This window comes from Phaethon aethereus (assembly GCF_964289735.1).
Source record: "Phaethon aethereus genome assembly, chromosome: 10".
Taxonomy (NCBI): Eukaryota; Metazoa; Chordata; class Aves; order Phaethontiformes; family Phaethontidae; genus Phaethon; species Phaethon aethereus.
In genome coordinates, this window is record NC_138586.1 from 3250389 (window position 1) to 3273564 (window position 23176).

Genomic DNA, 23176 nt, shown 5'->3' on the forward strand with positions numbered 1-23176 from the left:
TCGGTTTGTCAGGGCTCCAAGCAGTAACTTGAAAGCCACTTAGCAACCTGTAATTCATGCTACAGAGAGCTAGTTCCCTTTGTAGTTCTGGGTTGTATTTTTGAGGGTGTGAGTATCAGTCAGTATAAGAGTATTTTTTTCGGCTCTGAGCCCATGTAACAACTTAAATGTTGCAATTTCAGCATTTGGCAAATAAAGTTTGTAATGAATGGTTCAATTAATAACTTGGTTCTACCTGTTGAAAATTCTCCCTTCGTCTGTGAAACCACCTCTTGCATCAAACAGCAGTTAAGTACTCTTCTCAAAAATGAGATACAGCTCTAAGATACACACATTCCACACTGGAATTTGGAGTATGTTCCACAGGTTGCACACAGACTGAGGGAAAAGATTTCCAGGTACATGAAAGGCATGACAGAGAAGCTAATGTCACCTGCTATGCACAAACAGGAAATAAAGTGATAAATATTTGAGGGGAAGAAAAATCATATGGAAAACAGATTATCCAATTGAATTTAAAGTACTGTTACTAGTTAGTCTATGGAAATGTAGTTCTAAACATTAAGTTCTGAATTTCACTAGAAGTAGAGTTGTTTAAGAAGATGTAAAGCTTATGAAAAAGAGATTGCATCTTAATACTCTGTGTCCTTCAGAGCAAATTGCTTGTTATATTTAAGGCACTACATGTTGTCTTTGGTTCAGTGTTCAACTATCTCGTTCAGTGTAAAGAGAGGTAGCACGAACCATACATATTTCTCTCTTCCACTCCATTACATGCAGTTTCAGAGTCGCCACCTTTCTGATGTTACAGATTCTGGGATCCTTTAACTCATTAGGAAACTGCAGGAACAAAATAACAAACATTCATATTAATTTCGTAAGAAACAAAAATGTGCAACATTCCACTTGGCTTTCATATATGCCAAGAAAATCAGAATGAGAAACTGGGCCTGATGCAACTATGACATAAGCAGCTGTGGAGAAGTCCCTTAGAAGCCAATCTTCTAGTAACTCAAAAGCCAAGACAACCACATCTTATCTACAAGAAAGTTAGCAGAAGTACATAAGACCATAGCATAGACCAGAATAAAAGCTGACCAGTTATTAAACAGGGAATAAGTTCAGCTCTCTTTGGGTCTTGAGAAAAATCTTCATGAAATAACAAGTTTTATTATTCATATATTTTTAAATAAGAACTGACTTCTCATAGAAAGGTGGTAATATTTGCCTATGAGATTAGCCTTCCAGACAAATTAAACTCTTTGAAGAAGCTGAGATGATTAGAAGCTGGTCCCTCAATGTGTATTCGTTCCTTCAAAATGCATAAAACCTAGTAAAAACCACACAAGATTACATATATATGATTGGTATAGGTAAGTCTATTAATAGTGTTAGACATTTTACAGAAGCAATACCAAAAATGTATGCAGCTTTAAAGCAGACATCCTCCTTGTTCTCACAAACAAGGATTATTAATCAAGATGTATAAATATGGAGGAAAAGTAGGACACCCTCCCCAAACTTACTTTCAGTATAAATTGGCTGAGATATCACTATGAAAATAGAAATATTTCAGAACATGTAACGGCCTGAAAAGGAGAGTACCACAATCTTTCCTTTAGCTAGACTGAAAAATCGTGATATCCCCCAAATACCGTTATTTCTGGTGATTATATCGGCCAGTATTGACACTCTTTGAGAAGCAAGTGGAGCATTTTTAAAAAAGTATTTCCCACAAATTACATTTCAGAAAATAGGCCATTTGCTTATTTCTCTATTCCTCGTTTATATTGGTATTACCAGACAAGGAAATATCAGTCAGCAGGACCAGATTCACTCCTAAGCATACAGTCCAGATTAAAAAAGAAAAAACAAACCCAAACATCTACTCTCAACCTTTAAGTCCTCATTAGTGTTTACCTACTTCCTTCAAAAAAAGTCGATGGTGGTGTAGCTGTATTGCAATGCACAGGAAAACAATGACTGAAGCAGCAGAAGAAACGTACCTGTATGGGTAGCCATGGTATTTTGATCTGAAGACAGACAGCAACCAGCTGAAGAACACCACCACCAAGCCAATACCAGCAATACACATAACTGCAAGAGATGCAGAATAAGATTCTCTTAATGTGACAGCAGGCCCTGAAAACACCACAGTGACTGGGTTTTTCAAAAGCAGCCTGTAATATTTACAGATTTGGTCAGATGAGACCTGCATTAGAATCATGGAGAAGAACTGAATTAATACCAATTTTCTTCCAAATTCCTACTGTAAATCAATTTTATACCAATACTTTAAGAGAAAGTAAGTCCCTTCTTCTGTCCCTTACTAGCAAAATGCTGCAAAGCATCTTTGTACCTCCCCATCTTCCAAAGGTGCTTCGAGTTTACCTTGCAGTTTGCTAAGCAATTCCAAATACTGCCGAAAAAACCAATGATTCACTTCTACTTAGGAGTGGGAAATGTACAAAAATCCACAGTGCAAAAGCATTTCTATTATATAGCATATCGCAAATCTTTAGTCAATATGCCTTCTCTTAAGAGAGAAAAGTATTAGTACTTACTTTTTCTTTTTCCCACATCCATGTCAGACGTAGCAGCTTCATGGAGGAGTACCATTCCTAAAGTAACACCACCATCTATGAACACTGTTTAAGGCTAAATCAACAAAATACAATAGACTCAATATAATACAGTCATGCCTACTCTCGTAAATTTAGCTCCCAAACCATACCTGGGGCATTAAAACTCAGTGGAAAAATTAAAGACTTCCCAGTCAAACAAGCAACTACAGGGAGAAAAAAGCAACTGAAAGGCATTCATAAAGTCAGCTTGTAATGCTTGACTTTTTAAGTTTAAAATATGAATTGGAAGGTAGAGGTCTTGACACACAATTAAAAACATGCATTTATTATCTCAGCTTGTAATGAAATAGCATTCCATCCCAGAGAGCTCAGTCCCCTCCTACTACTGTTCTACTCCACTGGAAAAATCCCAAAAGGAGTTCAACTCCTGCATTTTACTCAGCTAACAGAATGAATAAAATGCATGCAATATTTAATTTAACAGGGTACCTTTCAAGTAGCAATATTTCAGTCTTTTCTAATTCTTCAATTAAAAAAAACATAAAGCTTGTAAAATTAAGGAAGCACAGAGAACTTAAAAGGCCAGACATTTGCAAAGAATGAATGCCGGCAAAGCAAAATAGTGGATCCAGTGGAACAAAAGACAGAATTCCCAAAGATTTTATTCCATTTCACTATAGAAGTTCAGTCCCAATTCTCCTCCTGAAATGAGAAATACCTATCATTGACTGCAACGGGACCATTAAGACACCTTTCCATTTCAGATGTGGTCTACCTTCAGCACAAGAAAAAAGTTACTTCAACCTACAGGAACCTTGCCAACTTCTACCATTTTAAATGTCTCCAGCAACTGGTAGATTGGGTCCGTAATGTGATGGATAGCAGTAACACAAATAAACATCAACAAAAAGTTTCTAGGTTGAATTTGACTGAGTGCATTAAAAGTACAGTAATAATTAGAAAAAGATCAGAAGTCCCCCTCCAAATGGATGTTTTAAGTCTAAAAAAAATCTTTGATAATGAATACACAGAGAGAGTAAGGTTCTTTTAACACTAGCATATTTCAACATCAATTGCTTACTTTATATTATTTTATTACAAAAAACCCAATGCATCACTTGCTGAATTTGAATAGATAAAACAAGAGAAAAGGGAGAAATTAGCAGAAGTCACTCTGTTGAAGAATACTACTGTTACAACAGAAGAGAGTTGTTAATCATTGTCAAGCAGTGACGAGGAGAGGTACTTTGCCTGAAGTTTTGAAATTATGTGCCTATGGTACATCCACTATCCTGTGTATTATAAAATGTAAACAATTTGGGACAGAAGTTGCAAGAAAAAAGATAATATTAACTAAAATTAAAAAATCCTGAATAAAAGAATGCACAGGCTGACACAGGTGACAAGACAAGGAAGAAAAGCTTGAGTCAGAGATGACTCAAGTTACAGATGATGGATCAAAAACATACCTGTGGGAACAGAAGATAAGAACACTGAATTTTGGAGCATTCTTATGACTGCAAAGAAACATTTTTATACAAATGAGAAAGGCAAAAGCTTTCAACCTGCAAGTTTCCACTTGCCTTTCCTGATGGCATAATACTGGCGTGGAAATTCTTGAATCGTTAGCATGAACGAGCGGTAAGATTAAAAGTAAAGAAGGTAAACAAAGAAATAAAAGAAAAAAGATCAGTAATGGAGGAAGGGATTCAGCTAAGTGAGACTGAAAAGATGAGACACCACAGAGGAACAAGGACTATCCTGAAGAATCTTATGACTCCACACAGATCCACATCTTTAACAGTGTATTCATTTCAGACATTAAGCAAGGAAGAAGGTGCTGAGAAAGCAGAAAACATTTTTCTATTGGACTTAGAGATCACTGGCATAGGAAAGGCATAGCTGTCAACAGAGAAAGGCTCTACAAGCTTCTGCATCAGTGTTAGCTGACAGTTATGAGCCTTGACAAAGCACTCTCATAGAAAAGGCAGCAACATCAGCTAACAGAAAAATCGTCACCAACCACATGCTTCCCAGTAGGAAGGATACTGAACAGAAGAACAATGTGTGTTTCTGCCACAAATTGGGCTTGGCTGCTTCCATGGATATAGTTCTGTAAGAGAAAAAGAGTAATTGAATTTAGAAAAGCCTGGAGTCATCTTTGACATGATTAACAACAGCTATAGAGCTTGGAACGGGGTTTTGCACTGTTTCTTTCAGGAGAGAGAAGCTGGAGCACAAGCAGTTTTCTCTGTTGACCATTGATTTGTGTCAGCATCAAATATCCTCCTTCTATTATCATGCGCAATCAGCCCAAAGTACCACTCAAATTATAGTAAGTACAAGTGCAGCTACAACCTCCGCAGCCCAGGTCCCCTGTTCAGCAGGGCAAAATACCTTAATTATGCCCTCCTGCACCCACTGTGATCCAAGTCTGATCCAGTCCCTGACTTAGATTCTTAGGTTAGGTACATGGCTTCCCACCCTAGGGACAGCATCTTCAATCTGCATGTGAACCCTACTCACACCTGGCCCCAGAACCAAGCATTTGAAAGCTCCTTCAGGGCACACCAGGAAAAAGAACATCACTGCTACTATCATTGAAGCTTTGTTCTTCAGCCTCAAAAAGGCTTAGGAATGATGTAAACAAAAGAAATTGAAGGAAGGGTTCTGGGGAGGTGGGTGTTGGTCTCTTCTCCCAAGTAACTAACAATAGAACGAGAGGAAACGGCCTCAAGTTGCACCAGGGGAGGTTTAGACTAGATATTATGAAAAATTTCTTTACTAGGAGAGTGATCAAACAGTGGAATAGGCTGTCCAGGGAGGTGGTGGAGTCACTATCACTGGAAGTATTCAAAAAACGTGGAGATGTGGCACTTCAGGATATGGTTTAGTAGGCATGGTGGTGTTGGGTTGATGGTGGGACTTGACAATCTTCAAGGTCTTTTCTAATCTTAATGATTCTGTGATTCTGTGAAGCACTTTCAAGGAAACATTTAAAATATGAGAACTTCCACTTAGTAAGTTGTAAGTTTTATTTACATTAATAGTTTACTAACCAACTGGGTTAACAAAAAGTCTGAAATTTATGAAATAATACCATTTTTTAATCCCTTATGGGAAGCTCTACATCACTATGGTTGTAATGCTATACCTAAGCACAAGAAAAAAAAAAGTTCAATAAGCAGATCCAATTTTTATGGAAGAATACAGAGGGCCTGACCCACCTAACCTGGCATGAAAGGACATTTCACCAAATTAATTCCCTTCCAAGTAAAATACATGAGAAAAGCCAATATGCGAAGTGTAAGCACCTTGAGAGATGTAATGTTCTCAGTATACTGTAACTACTTTTACAGTGTACCTCATTCTACATTACGTATAGAGCAGCGTATTTCAAGTCATGTTAAAAACTATTTTTTTCCCCAAGAATGAGATTTCATAAGTGTAAGGTCACTACACCTTAATTTACCTCAAGAATCTTGAAGAAAGGTGTTTTTATATGGGAGTCATTAGATGGGGCTATGAGCTAAAAAGACCAGGTTAAACATGAAATTGCCAGGCTCAGCAATAGGACTGTTTAACATATAAGGCCAAACATAAACACCTTTATGTTGCTGTTAGCAATTTAGAACTATCATGTCTGTTCATCACTAGAGATACAATATATGTACAAGACAGAGGAAAGCAAATGTCACTGGTAAATAAACGCTGAAAAGAGAACATGAAAATGAATAAGAATGCCTAAAAAACACACAGGAGGTCAGAGAAATAGAAGAAATGAGGTAATTTAAAATAATCTACCCTCAGAACCCAAGCAAAAAAGCATCATCGTTATGCTTTTTTTTACTTCTACATTTTGGAGAGATAGGGAACAACAGAGCGATGGAAGAAATTCTTACTTTAGGTTCTGAAGCAAGGGGAAACCCTCATCCAAATAAGTTGTTAGCAAATAGTTTTGGTTACTCAGTATGCTATCCTCTGTACCCTAAAACATTATTTTAGTATCTTCTTAGCATTCTGTGATTACTAGAATAATCAAAGTTTCCGCATACAAAAAGACCTTGAACTCTCTGGGTATTAACACAATAAAAATAAACTCCAAGGTAACACTTTCGAACAGTATGTCCCGTTTCCAGCAGAGTACCATCCGTATGGCTTCTGTCTAATGCTTTATTGCATGGAAAGCACTTTAAGCAGTTTCTAACAAGAAACTGAACATCCTGCTAGATAGTAAATTAGTATTTCTCATCTGATTAAGAACTGCATTTCTTCTTCTAGCCCTTAGAAGCTTATTACTGAGCACAGAAAACAATGCACCTAAAAAACCCCTAAGCAATGTTTGTCCTTACTCTTAGAGCATCACAGAACTAACACCACCATTCATTTAATGAACCATTGATCAAAAGACCGTAGGAATGACTTTCCTATCAAAATGGTATTCTAGGTAAGGGTCGATGTTATTACACAGCGATTACACAACAGAGCACTTAGTTTTGGATTAATATTATGTCATTTCTTAGTAGTAAAGTATGAGTTTGCAAACAGAGTTGTTCTTCTATTTGAGTCAAGAAAAGGATAAAGCTCATTGGAAGAAAATCTAAATCTTGACTGGAGCTCTAACCCTCCTATTTCAAACAAAACAAGCCCCCTTTTTTACGGGCATATTTTAAGAGAAGACAGATCCTCTCTGAACTAGTCAGCAGCTCTCTAATTTGCCTTGCTCATTGCAGGAGAGGTTAGCCTCACTGATTTAGTAAACAAAGAAAGAAGCCAAGAATAGAATTTGCATTCTGACTTGCCACTTTTAGTATCAGCCTTATTCTGTAGAAATACAACAGAAATGCAGAAAAGAAAACAAAGCAAAGTCTTACCACTTGTCCTGTATGGGGATTCTTATGAGCATAGGGTGGGCCTCTGATGTGGTTCCACATCTGGCCTGATGTCATTGCTAACACAAAACACTGAAAAGGAAAGAAGCAGCACCATTTAATAAGGATTTTTTTTTTAAAAAAAAAACTCAATTTCTTTTCATCCCATACCAAAACATACTGGTTTGGAATAGAGTCTTAAGCTAGGCATTGTCCTACCTATCATTTGTATAAAAGGCATCTAATCAAGCATTAACAGACCTGAAAAGACCGAGATCAAATAATCAGACTACCAAGAACTAAAACTAAATGCACCTCATTTTCCTCTACCAGGTTTAAGCATCTTTAACTACAAAAGCTTTAAGAGACTTGAATTGCTACAAAACTCCTGACAATAGGCAGACGAGAGTTATACTTACCAAAGCAGCAAAGGCCCAGCCGGTTTTGTTATACAGAAAATCCAGATTGCTTCCACGCAAATATACGAGGCCTCCAATGACAGCCAGCAGCAGCCCTAACATCAATGGTCCAGCATAGTTCGGTGGCCTTATCACACGAATCTAAACAGAGGGTATTTAAATAATTTTCCCTCAATGGCATTATACATTATATTTGCACTCCTGCTAGCAAAACCCACAATATAGCAGAGTGGGGAAAAAAACGTCAATGCAACACAAAAATTTTCTGTGTAATAAATTTGACTAGGGAAGTAAGTAATGCTTCTTCCCCCATTACTGTAACTTCAGCTTTACACACCTTTACCCTACCTGAGAATTTAAAGACTGCTTTTCTTCCATAGGAACAGAAGAAAAAGAAGGAAGGAGACGAGTTTTACCATCTTACCAAATACAGAATCACATAAAACATTAGAATACAGAATTTAAGGAAACTTAAAGATGTAGTCATGTCCCCAAACTAGATTTTGTAGACAAGAACTATTTAGAGTATCTGAGAGTAAATAGTCAGCCACAGACCACAACTGACATAGTTCATAGCTGGAATTGCATAATAAAGCAGTGCTGCAGAGGTGGTGATGGGGAAAGTCTGTCTGTACTTACATTGACATCAGTTCTGTCGGCCACCCAACGAGCAAGCTGTTCAGCTGCAAAGCCACGCACCTGAAGCTCGTACGTGTCACCCCTTTTAGGCTTCCCTTTAGCAGGAAAATTAATGAAGGTTGGAGCAGAATTCATGTTTAGCTGTATTTAGAAAATTGATAGAAGATACATCACTATGAAAGGTCCATTTAGTAACACAATTCTATTCCATTTGTATCTTGCAACATCATCACTAAATCATCCAGGAAAAGTAACTATTCAATAAATAGATTTCATTGACAATGACTTAAAAAAAATACATACTAAAGACAGCACACAGTAGCTGGCATTTCTTTATTTCATAAAAGTAATCAATATACTCCTGCAGTTTCCCTTTTGTGTTCAGTGCTGTTTTCTCCCTCTAGTATTGAGAAACAAAAATTTTTTAGCTCTGCCACTAGTTGTTCTGGATCTCTTGGAAAAAAAATTGTTACCTCTGCATAGGCTTTTTTTGTTTTTATTTAAACACAACTGAGCAAGCTTTCTCAAGTGATTGACATTTCTTTATTAGTACTCAGACCTATAGCTACCAATTCAAAAGATTCAGATCAGTTAGGAGGAGATTATAATAGGTAAATAAAAGCAGTTGTTTACAAAATGCAGTTCTATCTTTTCCTAATACTGTTTTTCCCATAGCATTTCAGGTTTTTTGTATACGTTTCTTCTCTAAATACTACTTTTGGGACAGAAATCTGCAAAATAGAAACACATATAATAATCTATAATGGCCATAGCTTGAAGAATGAATTTTTGATGTAACACTATGGGAAAATTTTCCCAGAATAATAAAAGATATCCCTCTCCACTTCTCCGGCCAAAGCCTTCCATTTAATAAAATATCATTGCCTAAATTGTGTATCTTTTAAATAGAGATTAATATCCCTTAAAAAAAAAAGTGTTAAGATTTGCAAAACTATAATGAACTAGTAATGTGATCTACAATTGCAAGCATATATAGCACGTTCTCATACATTTTAAAAAGATGGTTACATTACGTTAATAGAGGAGCAAAATGACTGGGCACTTGAAAAGAAATAAGTTAACCAATACTGAAAGCCTAATCTATCATTCTCTAGTAATCTAAAAATTGTACTAGCTGTTCCTAACGACATTGATGCTTTCTATCTTGCCTCTCTGTGTATCATAGAGGAATTCCATTAAAAATTACATTGAAGTTATTATAAGAGACACTCCGCATGCCTATTCCAGATTTGTCAGTTCTGTTAATATTACTGCCAACTACTGCCCTCCACTCTTCTCATTTCTTCTGATAGTGGCAGCTTTTAACTTTTCAATTATTTCTTTCATCATTGTGACACATTATTTTGTACACTTTCTTACATTCTTGCTCTCAGTCTCCAAAACCTCAGTTAAAACTAATGTTAGAAGAGAAAAAGAATGACATTACCATCTGAAAAACATCTGAGCCTTCATCAAAATCTACCATAGCAAAAAAAATCTTATTGGTAAATGCACTGGAATATCGCCAGGAGTTTGCCAGAATCTGGTATTCCTCATCAGCTTGCCTGTAAAACACACCAAGTGTGATGCTGTATCGTATGTTTGTCCAGTACACAAGTCACAAAACAGCCAAACTATAGCCAGCCACCCCATTAATGAGTGCATCCCACACACCCCTACATGAATTGTCTAGTAAAGAAGAAGTTTAAGGCCAGACACTCATCTAACAATCAAGTGAAGCACTTGGCACTGCTGGTTTTTTAAATGCAAGGGCAAATTTTATTGAGTCCATGAACACAAGCAGTGGTAATTTCTAACTGAAGTTTGAAACAGAACCCAGCAGCTCATGATTTGCTAGTCCTCAGAGCACCAAAACGAGTATAGGTGTGCCCTCTTTTCCATGTCAGAGGATGGGAAACCAATTAATTTCAGCTAACTAGGTATAAAAATCATCTTTACAGACTTCTGCCACCTCCAGTTTAACATCTGAAAGCCATAATATGGTTAAGGATCCAGCACACTATAATTGGAAATAAATAAGTGACAATCAACATATTAATTAACAGCAACTTTTAGACTGCATGGCCATCACTAATGCTACAAACTTTTCTTCAGCAGCTCATACGAGGAAAGTTGAGTTTTCACCCTATCTTTCTCTAGAAGCATATCAGTGCAAATATTGTCTCTGCAAAGCAGTAATTATTTTAGGAGGCAGATTAATTAAACGCTAGGTTGTTTTCTCACATGCATATCACACATATGTTCCCACACAATTTCAAAGATAATCCTACTGTAATGTGCCCTAGCATATTCCTCCCACAGACATGAAAGTTTTATCCTATTCTTAAATTTAATTTCCTACAAAGCATATGATGACTTTCAAATTTTAATTTAGGACTAAAGTAAGCCCATACTTGCACACAACACACTGTCTGTGAGGCTGAAGAGCAGTGAACATCACAATCACCGAGTAATTTCTGGGCGGTGCCTTCACGAGGCGTCGAAATTTGTCTCCATTCATTCGAATAACAGATCTTTTACTAGCCCACTCCATTAACTGGTTCACTTTTTCTGATAACACCATCTGAAAATAAAGTCAGAGAAACACTTGGTTTTTTCCCTCCTAGTCTCATACTAGAATCTTGCAGGTTTTGAGACCTGATGTATTTCCTAAGAACACCAACCACATGATGTGATACTTGAGATTCTTGAAGGCATTCACAGATCCTTTTGACAGTCATGTTAACATTATCCGTTCACTTTAACCACTTAGCATTATACACGCTTAAAGCGCTTCATATTACACACGCTCATAAAGACTGGCAGCTCACTAGTACTTTCTCAAGTTATAGCTGTAAAATTTGTTTCAGTTGTACAGACTGGCCCCAAATCAGTCCTTCAGTATTTATGTGATACTAAGCATCATGCTCTGTTTCAGAAGATTTCAAGATGTGGTGCAAGTGGAATCAACGCTAGAGATGGAAGCACTATGAAAGCGAGCGCAACATCTGATTTTCAGTATTGCTGGAAAAAACTTGATTCAGTACATATTTGGAGACCTCGGGAATGCTCAACACTAAGTTCTTCTTTAAAAATGAGATTCTATAACAACCAATTCTATAACATTATACAAAGAAGTATTAAATAAGTCGACAAATCCCCAAATGTTACATTTATCATAAACTTAATTCTCCTTATTAACACCCTTCTTCAGATAAATACTTCAGGGTAAATAATCAACTATTCTTTGACTTACAATCGACACAAGTATATACAGAGGGATTTTTTCAAAACCTAGGAGCCAAGTGTGTGGAAACAAGTGACAACTTTATGATTACAACCAAAGTCCACACACACACCCCCTCCAAACCCCAGGCAGCAGGAAGACGACACCCTTACAGTGCTTTCCACAAGAACCTGGAATTAAACACACCCGAAAGCAAACGAAAAGTCAGAGTTGTACGGGCCTAACAAGACAGCTGCTCCGCTCGGCCCCCAGGGGTGCCCGCGGGCTTCCCCTTAGGGCCCGGCCGGTGCCGCCGAGGACGGTCGAGTCTCCGGCCGGGGAGGCCTGCGGGTGACCCAGGGTGGGGCCAAGTCGCCCAGTGCGCGGCCTGCCGAGCCCCGCCCCGCCCCGCCCTCAACCCCCCTGGTACTCGGCGCTGTACGGCCTCAGCGCAGGCCGGCGCCCTCGGGAACCCGGCCCGGCCCCGGGCAGAGCGGCGGCCGCGGGCAGCCTGGCGGGGCTCCGGCAGCACCTCACCTCCTTCCGCTTCTGCCCCGCGGCGCGCGGCCCGCCCCAGGCCAGCAGCAACAGCAGCGCCAGGACCGGCAACGCCGCCATGACCGCCCCGCTCTGCCGCCTCGCGCCCATTGGCGGGCACCGACCCGCCGGCAGCGCAGCCCCGCCCATGCACTTCCTATTGGCGGTGGCGCCGGCCCGCGCCGCGCCGCCGGCCTGCGATTCGTTGAACGTCCCTCCAGCAAGGGCTGCCGCTAGCCCATAGGAGCGAGGCAAGCTGGAGCCGTTCGATTGGTGGAGCTGTGAGGGAGGGGCGGGCCGGGCCATGCCGCGCTGAGGCGGGCTGGGACCACTGAGAAATGGCGGCAGGTTGGCGGGATGTACTCGCTGCCCGCCTTCGGGCGGGTGCTGCAGCAGCCCCGCACCTTGAGGGTACACCCGGGCTCTCCTCAGTGCCTGCGGCTCTTCAAACATTGCAAACTGCTGCACAGCCGCGGTGTAGTCGGGGCTCCGGGGGGGCGGCACCGCGGCGGGGGGCCAGGCGTCACGTCGGTAAGCCCCAAGAAATCAAAAAAGGAACCTAGAATAAAGCTCCAAGGAACTTAATCGATAGGCCGTCAAAGGTGTAGGCTTGCTTAATTTCACACATGCACGTATATTGCTGGGTCGTGTGTTAGAAAGATTGTTGTAAACGCACTGGGGGAATCCTCAGCCGGTGTGTAGCACGTTATGGGCTCTCAAGCGTAGTCGCCACAGAAAAACGGGGTTTTACTCGTGCTTCGTTTTTTATTTCTCTATTCGAGGACGTGTACACTACGGAAAGTATTTCTGTCACCGCGGGCTTTGCTTCAATTTTTATTTGCACTAAAAACTCTGGCTTTAGCTTTTCGGGCTTTTTATGAATTTAAATTCACACGGAGGGGGTGGGGGAAAAAGTGGTGTCAGAAGTGGGATTCGAACCCACGCCTCCATACGGAGACCAGAATACCCAACCCGCCACGGGAAGGCGCGGAACGCCTTGAGTCTGGCGCCTTAGACCACTCGGCCATCCTGACACTGCAGCTACAGCTGCTGCCGGGAAGGTCTTGCCGCTTTCCCGACGGCCGCGTCTGCCTCCCGGTGCCCCCCAGCCTTCCGCGAAGAACGCTCCCGAGGCTGTAAACGGGAGAGAAGCCCCGCTGCCTCTCTCCCGGCTGCGGAGCTTCCCCCGCTCCCGCTCAGCCTTTTCCTCCACCACTGCGCGCTGCGTTACCCACAGGGCTCCGCTCAGCGGCGCGGCGCATCTGCCACTTCCGGCGCCACCATTTTGTTTTTCACCGCTCGCCAAGGGTACCAGCGTCCCGCCGGCGGTAGGGCCGTACAGCGCTTGTCAGCATGTTCCCGGTGGCTAGGGCTGCTCTGAACCTCACCGGTAAGCAAAGGAGGAGGCTCTGCGGAGTGTAGAAGTGCTGGGGGTGTGTCTTGGGAGTAGGCGGTTTCGTCAGGGGTCTCCCCCCGCTTTCTTGCCTTCCCTGTGAGGACTGTCCCTGAGCTCCCTTCGCCCCCGGGGGCGTGTGGTGAGGGCACCCGAGGGGCTGCGGGCGGCCCTCTCGTCGTCCTTCGTCTGCTGCTTTTTTTTTTCTTTATTTCTTTTACCTCCTAGTTTTTACTTGAGCTGACCTTGGGTTCCCTTCCCCGGTGCTTTTCCTCCTTCACAGTAACTAAATGCACATCCAGGTCTTGTAACCTGAGGTGGCAAAGTGTACTTAATGACCAGCCCTTAAACTCAAGAGTAAAGTTACCTCGTCAGTGATAGACTCCCCAGTGCTTAACCTGGTCCTGGTTCATGATGTGCTTAGCCCGAGGTGCGTGCACCTAAAATAAACGTGCTTAGCAATGTTTCTCTCAGTAGGATATTCAAGCTTAAAAAAAAACAAAACAACTTGTGCAGCCTCACAGAGCATGCTAGGGATGTAGTAGCATTACACAGTAATGTAATGTATGGTAGCAGCAGGATATTGCCATCATCTTCTCTAGTTGTGTTTGGGTAAATGTAAACCAATGACCCAAAACAAAAAGATTATGTTTTGTAACATCTATCTTTATGCACAGATCACTGCCTCAGCAAATGCTTTGTAGGCAACTGCTAAACAATCTGTGTTTTGAAGCTGATGTCTCATCCTTACTTAGTGTACCTATTATAGTGTACGTTTATAATGTACATCATACAGTCTGTCATCTGAAGATACCCTCCTGTATTTTGTTCTCTATTATTTACCTCGTGCAAAGGCCCACGGTTATTTCCACTTCCTTCGTCACCTCCCTCCCCTCCCTTGAAAAATCTTGAAGGAACGAGAAGGGTGTTACTCCTTATCTTCAACCCCTTAATTTGATTGTGAGCTTCATCCTGAAAATGGTTGTGTTAGATACACATAATGTCAATATTGATACTTACATGTAGAAACCTGAAACTTTTAAGTACTAAACAAAATATTTTATTACAGAAATAGTAATACTTAAAAATGTGCTTGAAATTCCACACTGAGGGCCCAAAGAAAACATACTAATGAAAGAGGTAACTTACAGGGTTTTCTTGCTGGCATTAGGCTTCAGGAAAAACTTTCTAGAGAGAAATTGGGAGAGTTGACACAAAATGCAAGGCTTTTGTTTATCCTGTGTTTTGGAATCATTCCAAAGCTCTAAGTCCAAAAGAGTAATTTTTTTTCAGCTTTTCTTAAAGTCTTCTCGTGCTTATGCTTGCCTCTGTTGGTGGGAGATGAAGATTGTGAATGGTTTGAATGTATATTCTAGTTGACTTCTGTACTTCTATTTAACATTCATTAGCCCGTGGCATTCAGCATACTACAGTAAGACAAGCTCATCGCAAATATGAGCCTGACTTCCATGATAAATATGGAAACCTGGTACTCCTTGGCGGAGCTGCAGTTTTTACTGCTGTCTGGGGATACGTAAGTCATCCATTTTTTCACCACTCTTGTGACTGTAGCTGTAAACTTGCAAACTATTAAAGTTTCGCAAGGGCTTACTTGTTTGAAATAGCTTGGGTGGTCAGAATTTAGGATCTTTTCATACAAGTGAATAGTAATGTGATAGAGATGAAAGTTGTTAGTTTGTATTTTGAGTTGTTACACAAATTTTTATGTCAGTCTATTGCTTGATTTTAAAATGTTGTAGAAACACAAATGTTCTCTATTTTAGTTGGGATTTTTAAGCTATACAGGTAGAGGGTTTAGCAGAAAAATTCATAGATGAAAACAACAGTATGGTGATGAGGTTTTACATTCCAGATTCTTTGTTCTAAAGCTAGATAGAAGATGGGAAGTATTTAAATATTATTCAATAGAAATATATTCCACCTGCTTTAGTAAAAGATGAATGTCATGTTCTAATACCAGAAATCTAAACTGAAAACAATAGAAATAGCTCTCATTCAGAAAGTTTCTTTGATTTCACAGTTGTTAATCTTGATTTTTATCCTCCTACAGGTGTTTACACAAGCTGGAATTCAGTGGGGCTTGTCACCTGTTGGCAGAATCACTCCAAAAGAATGGAGGGAGTAACAGCTTTTGCTTATAATGAACTGGTCTAAACTTTCACTGAAAACAAAAAAATAAATGATTGTGTAATGGCATTTGTTCCTCAATTACCACTTGTATAGTGGCATTCCTCATCTAATAAACATACCTAGAAACCCGTCTGGCTCTTCTGGGTTTCATGTATGCTCCGTGTCTGCTGAGTACAAGAAATAGTGTAAAAACTCAAAATAATTAAATCATGTTTTAGGTAGTCCCAGTTATTCCTGTAAAGGACAGTCATGGATAATGGACAAAGCCAGAGCACTGCAGTTGTCCGTTTAGCGAGATGTGTATGCTTAAACAAACCTCACGTGCATTCCCACTGCAGAGTTCACTTCACCTCTGACTTCTGCTCTGCATCTAATGACCAAGTTTCAATTTTCTGTTGAGATCCCATTTTTTTCCACAAGTGTTTTTATGTCTTGAATCGCTCTGCAAATAAGCCGTTTCCCTCTGAGGCCCTTGAGAGTTGTGAAGAACTTAAGTTTTCGAGTCAAGAGATGCCCAGCAGAAGCAGGCAATGCCCCGGCACTGCTATCCACCAGAGAAACGTGGCTTTTCTGATGAGTTCTGGCGCCATCAAAACTTGTTAGGAAATAGATTAGGGGTGAGTGCAGACTCTGTAAACCTCCGAGTCGGTTTGAATCCCGGAGAAAGGCAAATAACCTGCTTTTTGATACAGCAGAGATGTACGAAATGGCTGCCTTTACTCCCCTCCGAGATTTTAATTACCTTGTCCCGGGGCTAAGTGAAAGCGCTCGTTTGACCTGCGGCTCGGTGCAGGGTCTAGGCCCGGACCTCTTCGGACGCGGGTTGGCTCTGCTACGCTTTGAGCGGCGGCGACTGAAGCGCCGGGTTACCGCTTCCCGCCTGCTGTAGCGTAACGCGGTGGTGGGCGGGGGTCCTCAGCGGCGGGGCGGGGCGGTGCCGCAGGACACGTGATGGCGGGAAGAGGTACCGCCCGCCCCGGTCATGTCACGTGAGCGGGCGGGAGGAGACAGGCGCCCTCTGGTCACGTGAACGCGCGCGCCCGGCGGCGCGGTTGCGCGGGGCAAAGTGCCAGGCGCGACCCCGGGCCGGCGAGCGGCCGTCGGCGCCGCCCGGAGCCACCGGTGAGTGCGGCCCTGGGCGCCGGTCAGCCTCGGTACGGCCTGTTTTTGGAGTCCCCCTCCCCTCGAGGCGGCGGGGGGGGGCTCCCTTCTTCCCCCTCGATCGCGGGGCAGGCGGAGCCGATACGCAGTTCCCTCGGGGCTGCCCTGCCCGGTGCCGCCGCCGTTGTCACAGCGTCCCGGGCTGGCGGGAGGAGCGGGGGGCCGGCCCGCCGGTGGCTGCGGGGAGGGGGCTTGCCCGGCGCTCCCCGGCGGCGAGCTGCGCTACGTGTCCCCGCCGCGGCGGGGGAGGGGAGGTCCCGCCGCGCCCCGGCCCGAGGCGTGGCGCGGGAGCGGGCCGGCCCGCCCTAAGAGAGCGGCTCGGGCTCGGCCGTGGCTCTCCCCGCGCCTCGGGGTCTGCCGCTTCGCGGAGGCGCGGTGCGGCGTGCCCCCCGCTCCGAGGCGAGCCGCGGCGAGTGCCCCATCCCGGGGGAGTCCGCGCGGGCTCCGGGGGCGCGAGCGGCGAGTGGGCGCGGCGGTGACTCGGCGTTTCGGAAACGGACCGACCTAACGAGGGCTCTGGATCCGAGACGGCATTTCCTGCCTAGCCGCTTCTCTCTGCGCGTTTTCTCCCCAGTGCCAGGTAGCCCCTGACCCGAGGAGGTCACACCCAGTCTCCTGTGGTTCCTCTGGGGTGCGGCCGGTGCCGGCGGGCTGAGCAGGACCGACCGGGGAACGGAACGGAGGTGTCACGGGCTGGGCTTGCCAGTGGGCACCCGCGGTGGAGATCTCCTCGCTTCGTGGTGTCCAGTAAGTGTGCACGCAGCGATGGGCTTGTCAGGGCCCCCTCCTACCCTGGGCGGTCTCCGGAGAACACCGTGCAGTGAGTTGGAGTGCACAAGTCCCTGAGCCTCTTTCCCCAAAGTCATTTTATTTTATTTTTTTTTCCAAATCTCAGCTTGTAACTTGTACCTCTGAAACGTCTTGCTTCGCGTTTTGCCTTGTGATGCCAGTGCTCTGTGGACAAGAATGTTTTTCCATTGTTTTCTTTAAAAACATAGTGTAAGTATTCTGGAAATGGGCAAATAGTTGGTTACGATGCTTTGGGGTAAATCTCATGAAAACGAGCAAGCGCAAACCCAGCGTAACTACTGCCTCTCTGTATCCCCGTTCTGGAAACTGCATATAATTATTCTTAGTGTAAAGTTCCTTAAAATCTTTTATGCAGTCACCAAAGATTGCATTTCTGTACTTAAATACTTGCCTATTTGCATGCACAAATAAAATTCAACCAAGAAATAATTTTTTTCTCTTTGGTAATGTGGAAGTTAGCTGTGTGTATTACAGTGCTCTGTGTGAGCACAAACACAACTTGATTAGAAATTAGTAACAACTGTAGTATATTTTGTGGTAGAGAAAAGACCTGAAACTTTTTGCTTTCCCAGGTGGCAAACAGGGAAAGTCAAAGCTAGCATTACATGTTCTTTACTGGTTTATTCTCTTTACTTTCACTTGTATAATGCATTCCATGTCGTTCTGCCTTGTGTTTTGAGTCTAAGCTCAGGAATGAGGAGCCCCAGTTGCTGACATAAGCATAGCATGCTCACATAACAAGCGTGTATAATTTATATTCTGTTCCTAATACTTGCTGTGATTCTTCAGAGGAACGTTCATTTTCTCCAAAAATCTGACTTGTAGAGGTGGTGGAAGGACACGAACAAGTAAAAGGATTTGCTAGGAATTTGTCTCAAATATTAAAAAACTCTTGTTAGAAGTGAAGCAGAATGTTTTCAATGTCTACTTTTTTTTTCCGTCCAGCTTGTATAGAAATCAAGTCCCTCAGAGCAATTTCCAGAGTCTGCTGACCAAGCAAGTCTTGTTAAAATCTTGAGCAACATGAATTGCAACCTATTTAGTGCATCACGTAGCTGTCTGTGGCAGATGTTTATTATAGATGTGCAGTTTCTCCCTCGATTAAGCCTCATATATGTAGTCATACTTTCAAATGTAACTGTTTGACAGTGAGCGTAATGAAACCCCATTCTTTTGCATTGGACCAGATTTCCTGTAACCTATTCTCCAGAACTTCCGTAAGCCCAAGGATGAGATGATGCAGCTTTGTCCTTTCATGCTGTCCTTTGCTCTTTTTCATACACCTTTGCAAACTTTTAGGGACAGGTACCTTTTTCCATTTAATGTAGTTAGTAATTTGTCGCTCTGCTGCCATCAATAAAGCAAGCTATAAAGTAGGACTCTGCTGTTTAGAAATGTCATGAAGTCCAAAGGCTGTGATTAAATCCAACAGATTCTGTTTCTGGCATTTGTGTGAATTTTTTTTTTTTTTTTTTTTTTTTGGTTGGGTTTTTTTTTGCCTAGCTTTGTCATCTTTTACTTCCAACAGCTATAAATTCAAGATAATATATATGGAAAACTTTGGTGAAAACTGAAGTTGTACACTTAGCCAGAAACACTGCGTGCTTCTCAGTTATGTATCCTTCCTGATCCCAGAACAGGCACAAAGTGTGTTTGTGGTGCACAGCTTGGTTACACTGAGGTGCCTGGCTTAGCTTGGACACTAGAAGCACTAAAGTGTTTTTTGTGGGGTAAGGTGAGAGTCTGGCTTTTTTACCAGTGTTGTAACTTCCTCTTTGCACTGCTCTTTTTTTTTTTTTTGATAGTTTGACGTTGTGAATGACTCGATGAAGTCAAAGCTACCTTGCTTCAGATATTTTACTTACAAAGACTGCTGTTAGCACATTAAAAAAAATGTTTAGAGACATGAGTCTGAGTTTCTCGGTCACCTTGTGCTTGATCACTGTTTAATTTTCCTTTCCATAGGGAGAAATTGCTGTTGGAAGTAGAAAATTATTTCTTTCTGTTGCTTCATTCACTTAATAGAAACACTAGTTGACTTTCTTCAAGGAAATGAAATGCTTGGATTTTAACTTGCACGTAGGCAACCCAACCATTAAGCCTAAAATTGTACCTGGAAAAAAAACATACAAGGATTTATGTCTATTGCCAAATACCATTTTGGTTTTAATTATGCTTTGTCTGCCTCCTGTTCTGTCACGGAGCGTTGCTCCTCCACGCATAGCCTACGGTGTTGGGCTCTGCGCTATTGCAGAGCCAAATTATTTCTAGGGCTCTGCTGTTTCATTGATGGTGTTAATATACAAACGTGGAAGCACGGCTGCCTTGTGTACTGCGAAACACAGAAAGAGAATAGAAAAGGGGAGTTTCTAAAGGTATTAAGCAGTAAATAGTATAGTAGAGAATACAAAAAGCTCTTGGAATGTTTGTTCAAAGTGAAGGCTCTTTGTAAGATGAAGCTGCTTTAGGTGATATTCCAAAACAGCAGTAGTTGAATTGAAGCCTTTTGGTTTCTTGTGTTCTCAATACATAGCTGTTAGATAAGGGGGCAGGGAGAGCTGCTGTTTGTTTGCATCGTCAAATCCTAAAATTCTTTACTAATTGATGGAGGTGTTTTATAGCTGGAGCAATGCATTGGTTAAGAATAAAACCATTATTCTTCTCTAAAATGAAGTCTGATCCATGACTTAGCATCTCATTTAAAGGAATACGTCCATGACAACTCTGAATTACAAGTTAGTTATTACCAGTCATTTGCCTTGCAGTCAGTGGTAATAATTGAGATCTTCAATGTCAGCTCATAAAATATAAGTTGTCACCTGGAAAGCTTTTTAGATATTACAGAAGTTGGAGATTTGTTGATTGTTTCAGCTTCATCCTGCCAGATCCATAATTGTTCCTTGGACAGCGAGGTTCTCTTTTGAGCTAATGCATATATATATATATATACACACACACAGGTGTATATACGCATTACTGTATATAAAAATTAAAAACTGGAGGGAGAAAACTGAACTATGTAGTGACTGATGGCAAGAGTGAGGAAACTGGATATTCCAAGTTCAAGCCATTGCTGTAGTCTACACAGCCTGCTACACAGCCTAGTGCAGGTCTTTTGACTTCTGCATCCATTTTCATGTCAACTTGGTAAAATATTAACACATAGAAGGAGAACTAGGATTAAACTGGCAATATTTGTACACCTCCTATGTGCATTTAGTCATAATTTATTGGTGTAACAAATATTTTCAGGCTGCTTAGTCATGAATTTGTCTTCATTTAATGTCGTCAGAAGGAGGAAATTGTGACAAAAATACTTCTTTTAAGTTTCAGCCCAAGTATTTCTACCAGGAAGCACTCATAAAGGAGGCAGAGCATGAGAAATTAAATAGAATATAACAAGGTAGAATACTGTCTCAGATGTAAGCATGTATTAGCTTTTAAATTTAACTTGTTGTCCTGGGCATTTTGTAACGAGAGAGGAGAAAGGATGTGTGTATACTTCCATTTGCTATGTATTAACCCTAGACTTTCTTCTGAGAACAAGATCTCTTTAAAGCACCAGGAGCCCTGGAAATCCAGGCAACTTGGTCTTCAGAAATCTCAGTGAGGCTCTACAGAAAACTGAGATTGTGAATGTGCTGTTTCTCAATTCAGTGTCAATAATACAACGTAACTGATGCGAAGAGATAGTATTGCTTACGAACAGCTCGTTTTCTACCTTTAGATTTGGACACCTCTCACTTCTTGGAGAACAGCCTGGTTTTAAAAATGGTATTACTGTTAGCAACTTGAAACAAAGCAAATGAAAACCTTTGTTTGTCATCATCCCCACCAACAGAGAGCTGATAACAATGCGTATATGATACAGACCCAGTAGCGTTTCTTAATTAAAAGTCGGAGAACAAAAAGAAGAGACAGTTTTATCCAACAGATAAATTCTGTGATGGATGTTCTGGATTTGGTCCTAGTACTCTGGGGCCATGAGGGGTTAAAAAAAAAATCTTTTTCTCTTATGCTATGCTTTCTGCATGTTTGCATTACATTCTCTTCCAGGAAAGGAAGGTTGGTCCTAGGAGAGCAGTCTAAAAAAACTCAACAGCCCAAGAAAAAAAAGCCATCTTCATGGGGCAGTGGAATGATTGGCTGCTTTTGATTTGTTATTTAAATCCATGCACAAATAGCAGATGATGTGTCTTATTTCAAAGGAAAGATTGTGTCTCTATGAAGCATACGTTTGGAACATAAACAGGACATTCTGTTGACATCCTGGGATTCTAGCGTGCGTTACAGGTGGTCCTGAATTACAGCAGAGCATCGTCTTCCACTTCTGTAAACATCATTCATCATACTTGAAGTCACTTTACAAACTCTCTTGTTAATTAGGCCACTAAGGCAAAACAGCTCTAATAATTTCCATTTCTCTTTCCATATGCTACCTTTCAAGTAGGAAAACATGAGGCCATGTAAAATATGTTGGAAGTGATTATATGTGAAATGAACAGCAGGACAAGGAAACAAACTGAGAAAATGGAGGAAATACTTTGTCCATAGCAAACTATAATAACAGATGTTTAAAAAAAAAAGTATAGTGTTATTTTTACATATATAAGTAGTTAGTTTTTTTAATGCATTGGTGGGCATTCGGTAGCAGTGCTTTAATAGTACCAGTTCAGCGTATTACATGCGTGGCTGCTGTTAGTTGGACATACGACTGACAGAAAAGACTTCACCGCTGTATCCTAATTTCTTGTAATAATGGATGTTATTGTTCTGTGGCTTGAGTCTCTTAAACCAAAGAACTGGCGAGACAGACTGGGGCTCAGCGGACTTTCTCAGACCGGCGTACAGCCGTACCCCAACTCTCATCACAGGCAACATCTAGCCAACCTCTGGCTACTTCAGATAGCAGCTCACAGCCAAAGTATTGCCTCACTTCATATTTCCGTTCAAAATACGGTAGTAGTGGAGTTCTCAGGGCAGCTCAAGTTGAAATGCTTTTAAATTTACTTCTATCCAAACCTTACTAGAGGACAGATTGACTCCGTGATAGGCTGTTGTGTCGCCTTTTAGGTAGTTGTACGTGTCCGGTTGTGCTCACAAAACACACTGTACTTTTTGAAATGTTATCTGTGCTTCAGCCTTCTGGGAATATTTATTGCTGGCTGTGGAGTTACAATTGTGTCTTTGTTTGCTCCGCGTGGACTGAGCATTCCTTACGGAAGAGCTGAAGTAATCAGCAAGAACCATATTTCGATGTGATGACACGAAAGCGTGTGTTTTCTTGGGTAGCTTTGTAGCGTTGTTAAAAATATCTGATACCTCTGAGCACGCAGGTGAGCCTGAGAAAGGACCTACCAAATGAGGTTTGCTTAAAATACACG

General features: G+C 41.7%; 2 protein-coding genes across 2 annotated transcripts; one reads left to right on the forward strand and one right to left on the reverse strand.

Moving 5' to 3' along the window:
* Nucleotides 1-1561: 1561 nt before the first annotated feature.
* On the reverse strand, nt 1562-12388 carry MAGT1 (magnesium transporter 1; the record flags this gene model as incomplete). Its single annotated transcript, XM_082004284.1, has 9 exons — nt 1562-2097; nt 2565-2639; nt 4635-4698; nt 7460-7549; nt 7876-8016; nt 8515-8655; nt 9962-10079; nt 10929-11098; nt 12278-12388. 9 exons carry the CDS (start codon nt 12386-12388, stop codon nt 1910-1912), a joined length of 1098 nt encoding a protein of 365 aa, XP_081860410.1. The 3' UTR covers nt 1562-1909.
* A 1195-nt stretch (nt 12389-13583) lies between these two features.
* COX7B (cytochrome c oxidase subunit 7B) lies at nt 13584-15950 on the forward strand. Its single transcript, XM_082004308.1, has 3 exons — nt 13584-13667; nt 15080-15204; nt 15742-15950. Exons 1-3 carry the CDS (start codon nt 13631-13633, stop codon nt 15814-15816), a joined length of 237 nt encoding a protein of 78 aa, XP_081860434.1. The 5' UTR covers nt 13584-13630; the 3' UTR covers nt 15817-15950.
* Nucleotides 15951-23176: the final 7226 nt, after the last annotated feature.

What these genes read in the sequence shown, in the direction of transcription:
- COX7B (XM_082004308.1), top strand. Translation starts at nt 13,631, where the DNA reads ATGTTCCCGGTGGCTAGGGCTGCTCTGAACCTCACCG. An exon ending in GGCTGCTCTGAACCTCACCG is followed by an intron (nt 13,668 to 15,079) that starts GTAAGCAAAGGA and finishes AACATTCATTAG; the next exon opens with CCCGTGGCATTCAGCATACT. An exon ending in TTACTGCTGTCTGGGGATAC is followed by an intron (nt 15,205 to 15,741) that starts GTAAGTCATCCA and finishes ATCCTCCTACAG; the next exon opens with GTGTTTACACAAGCTGGAAT.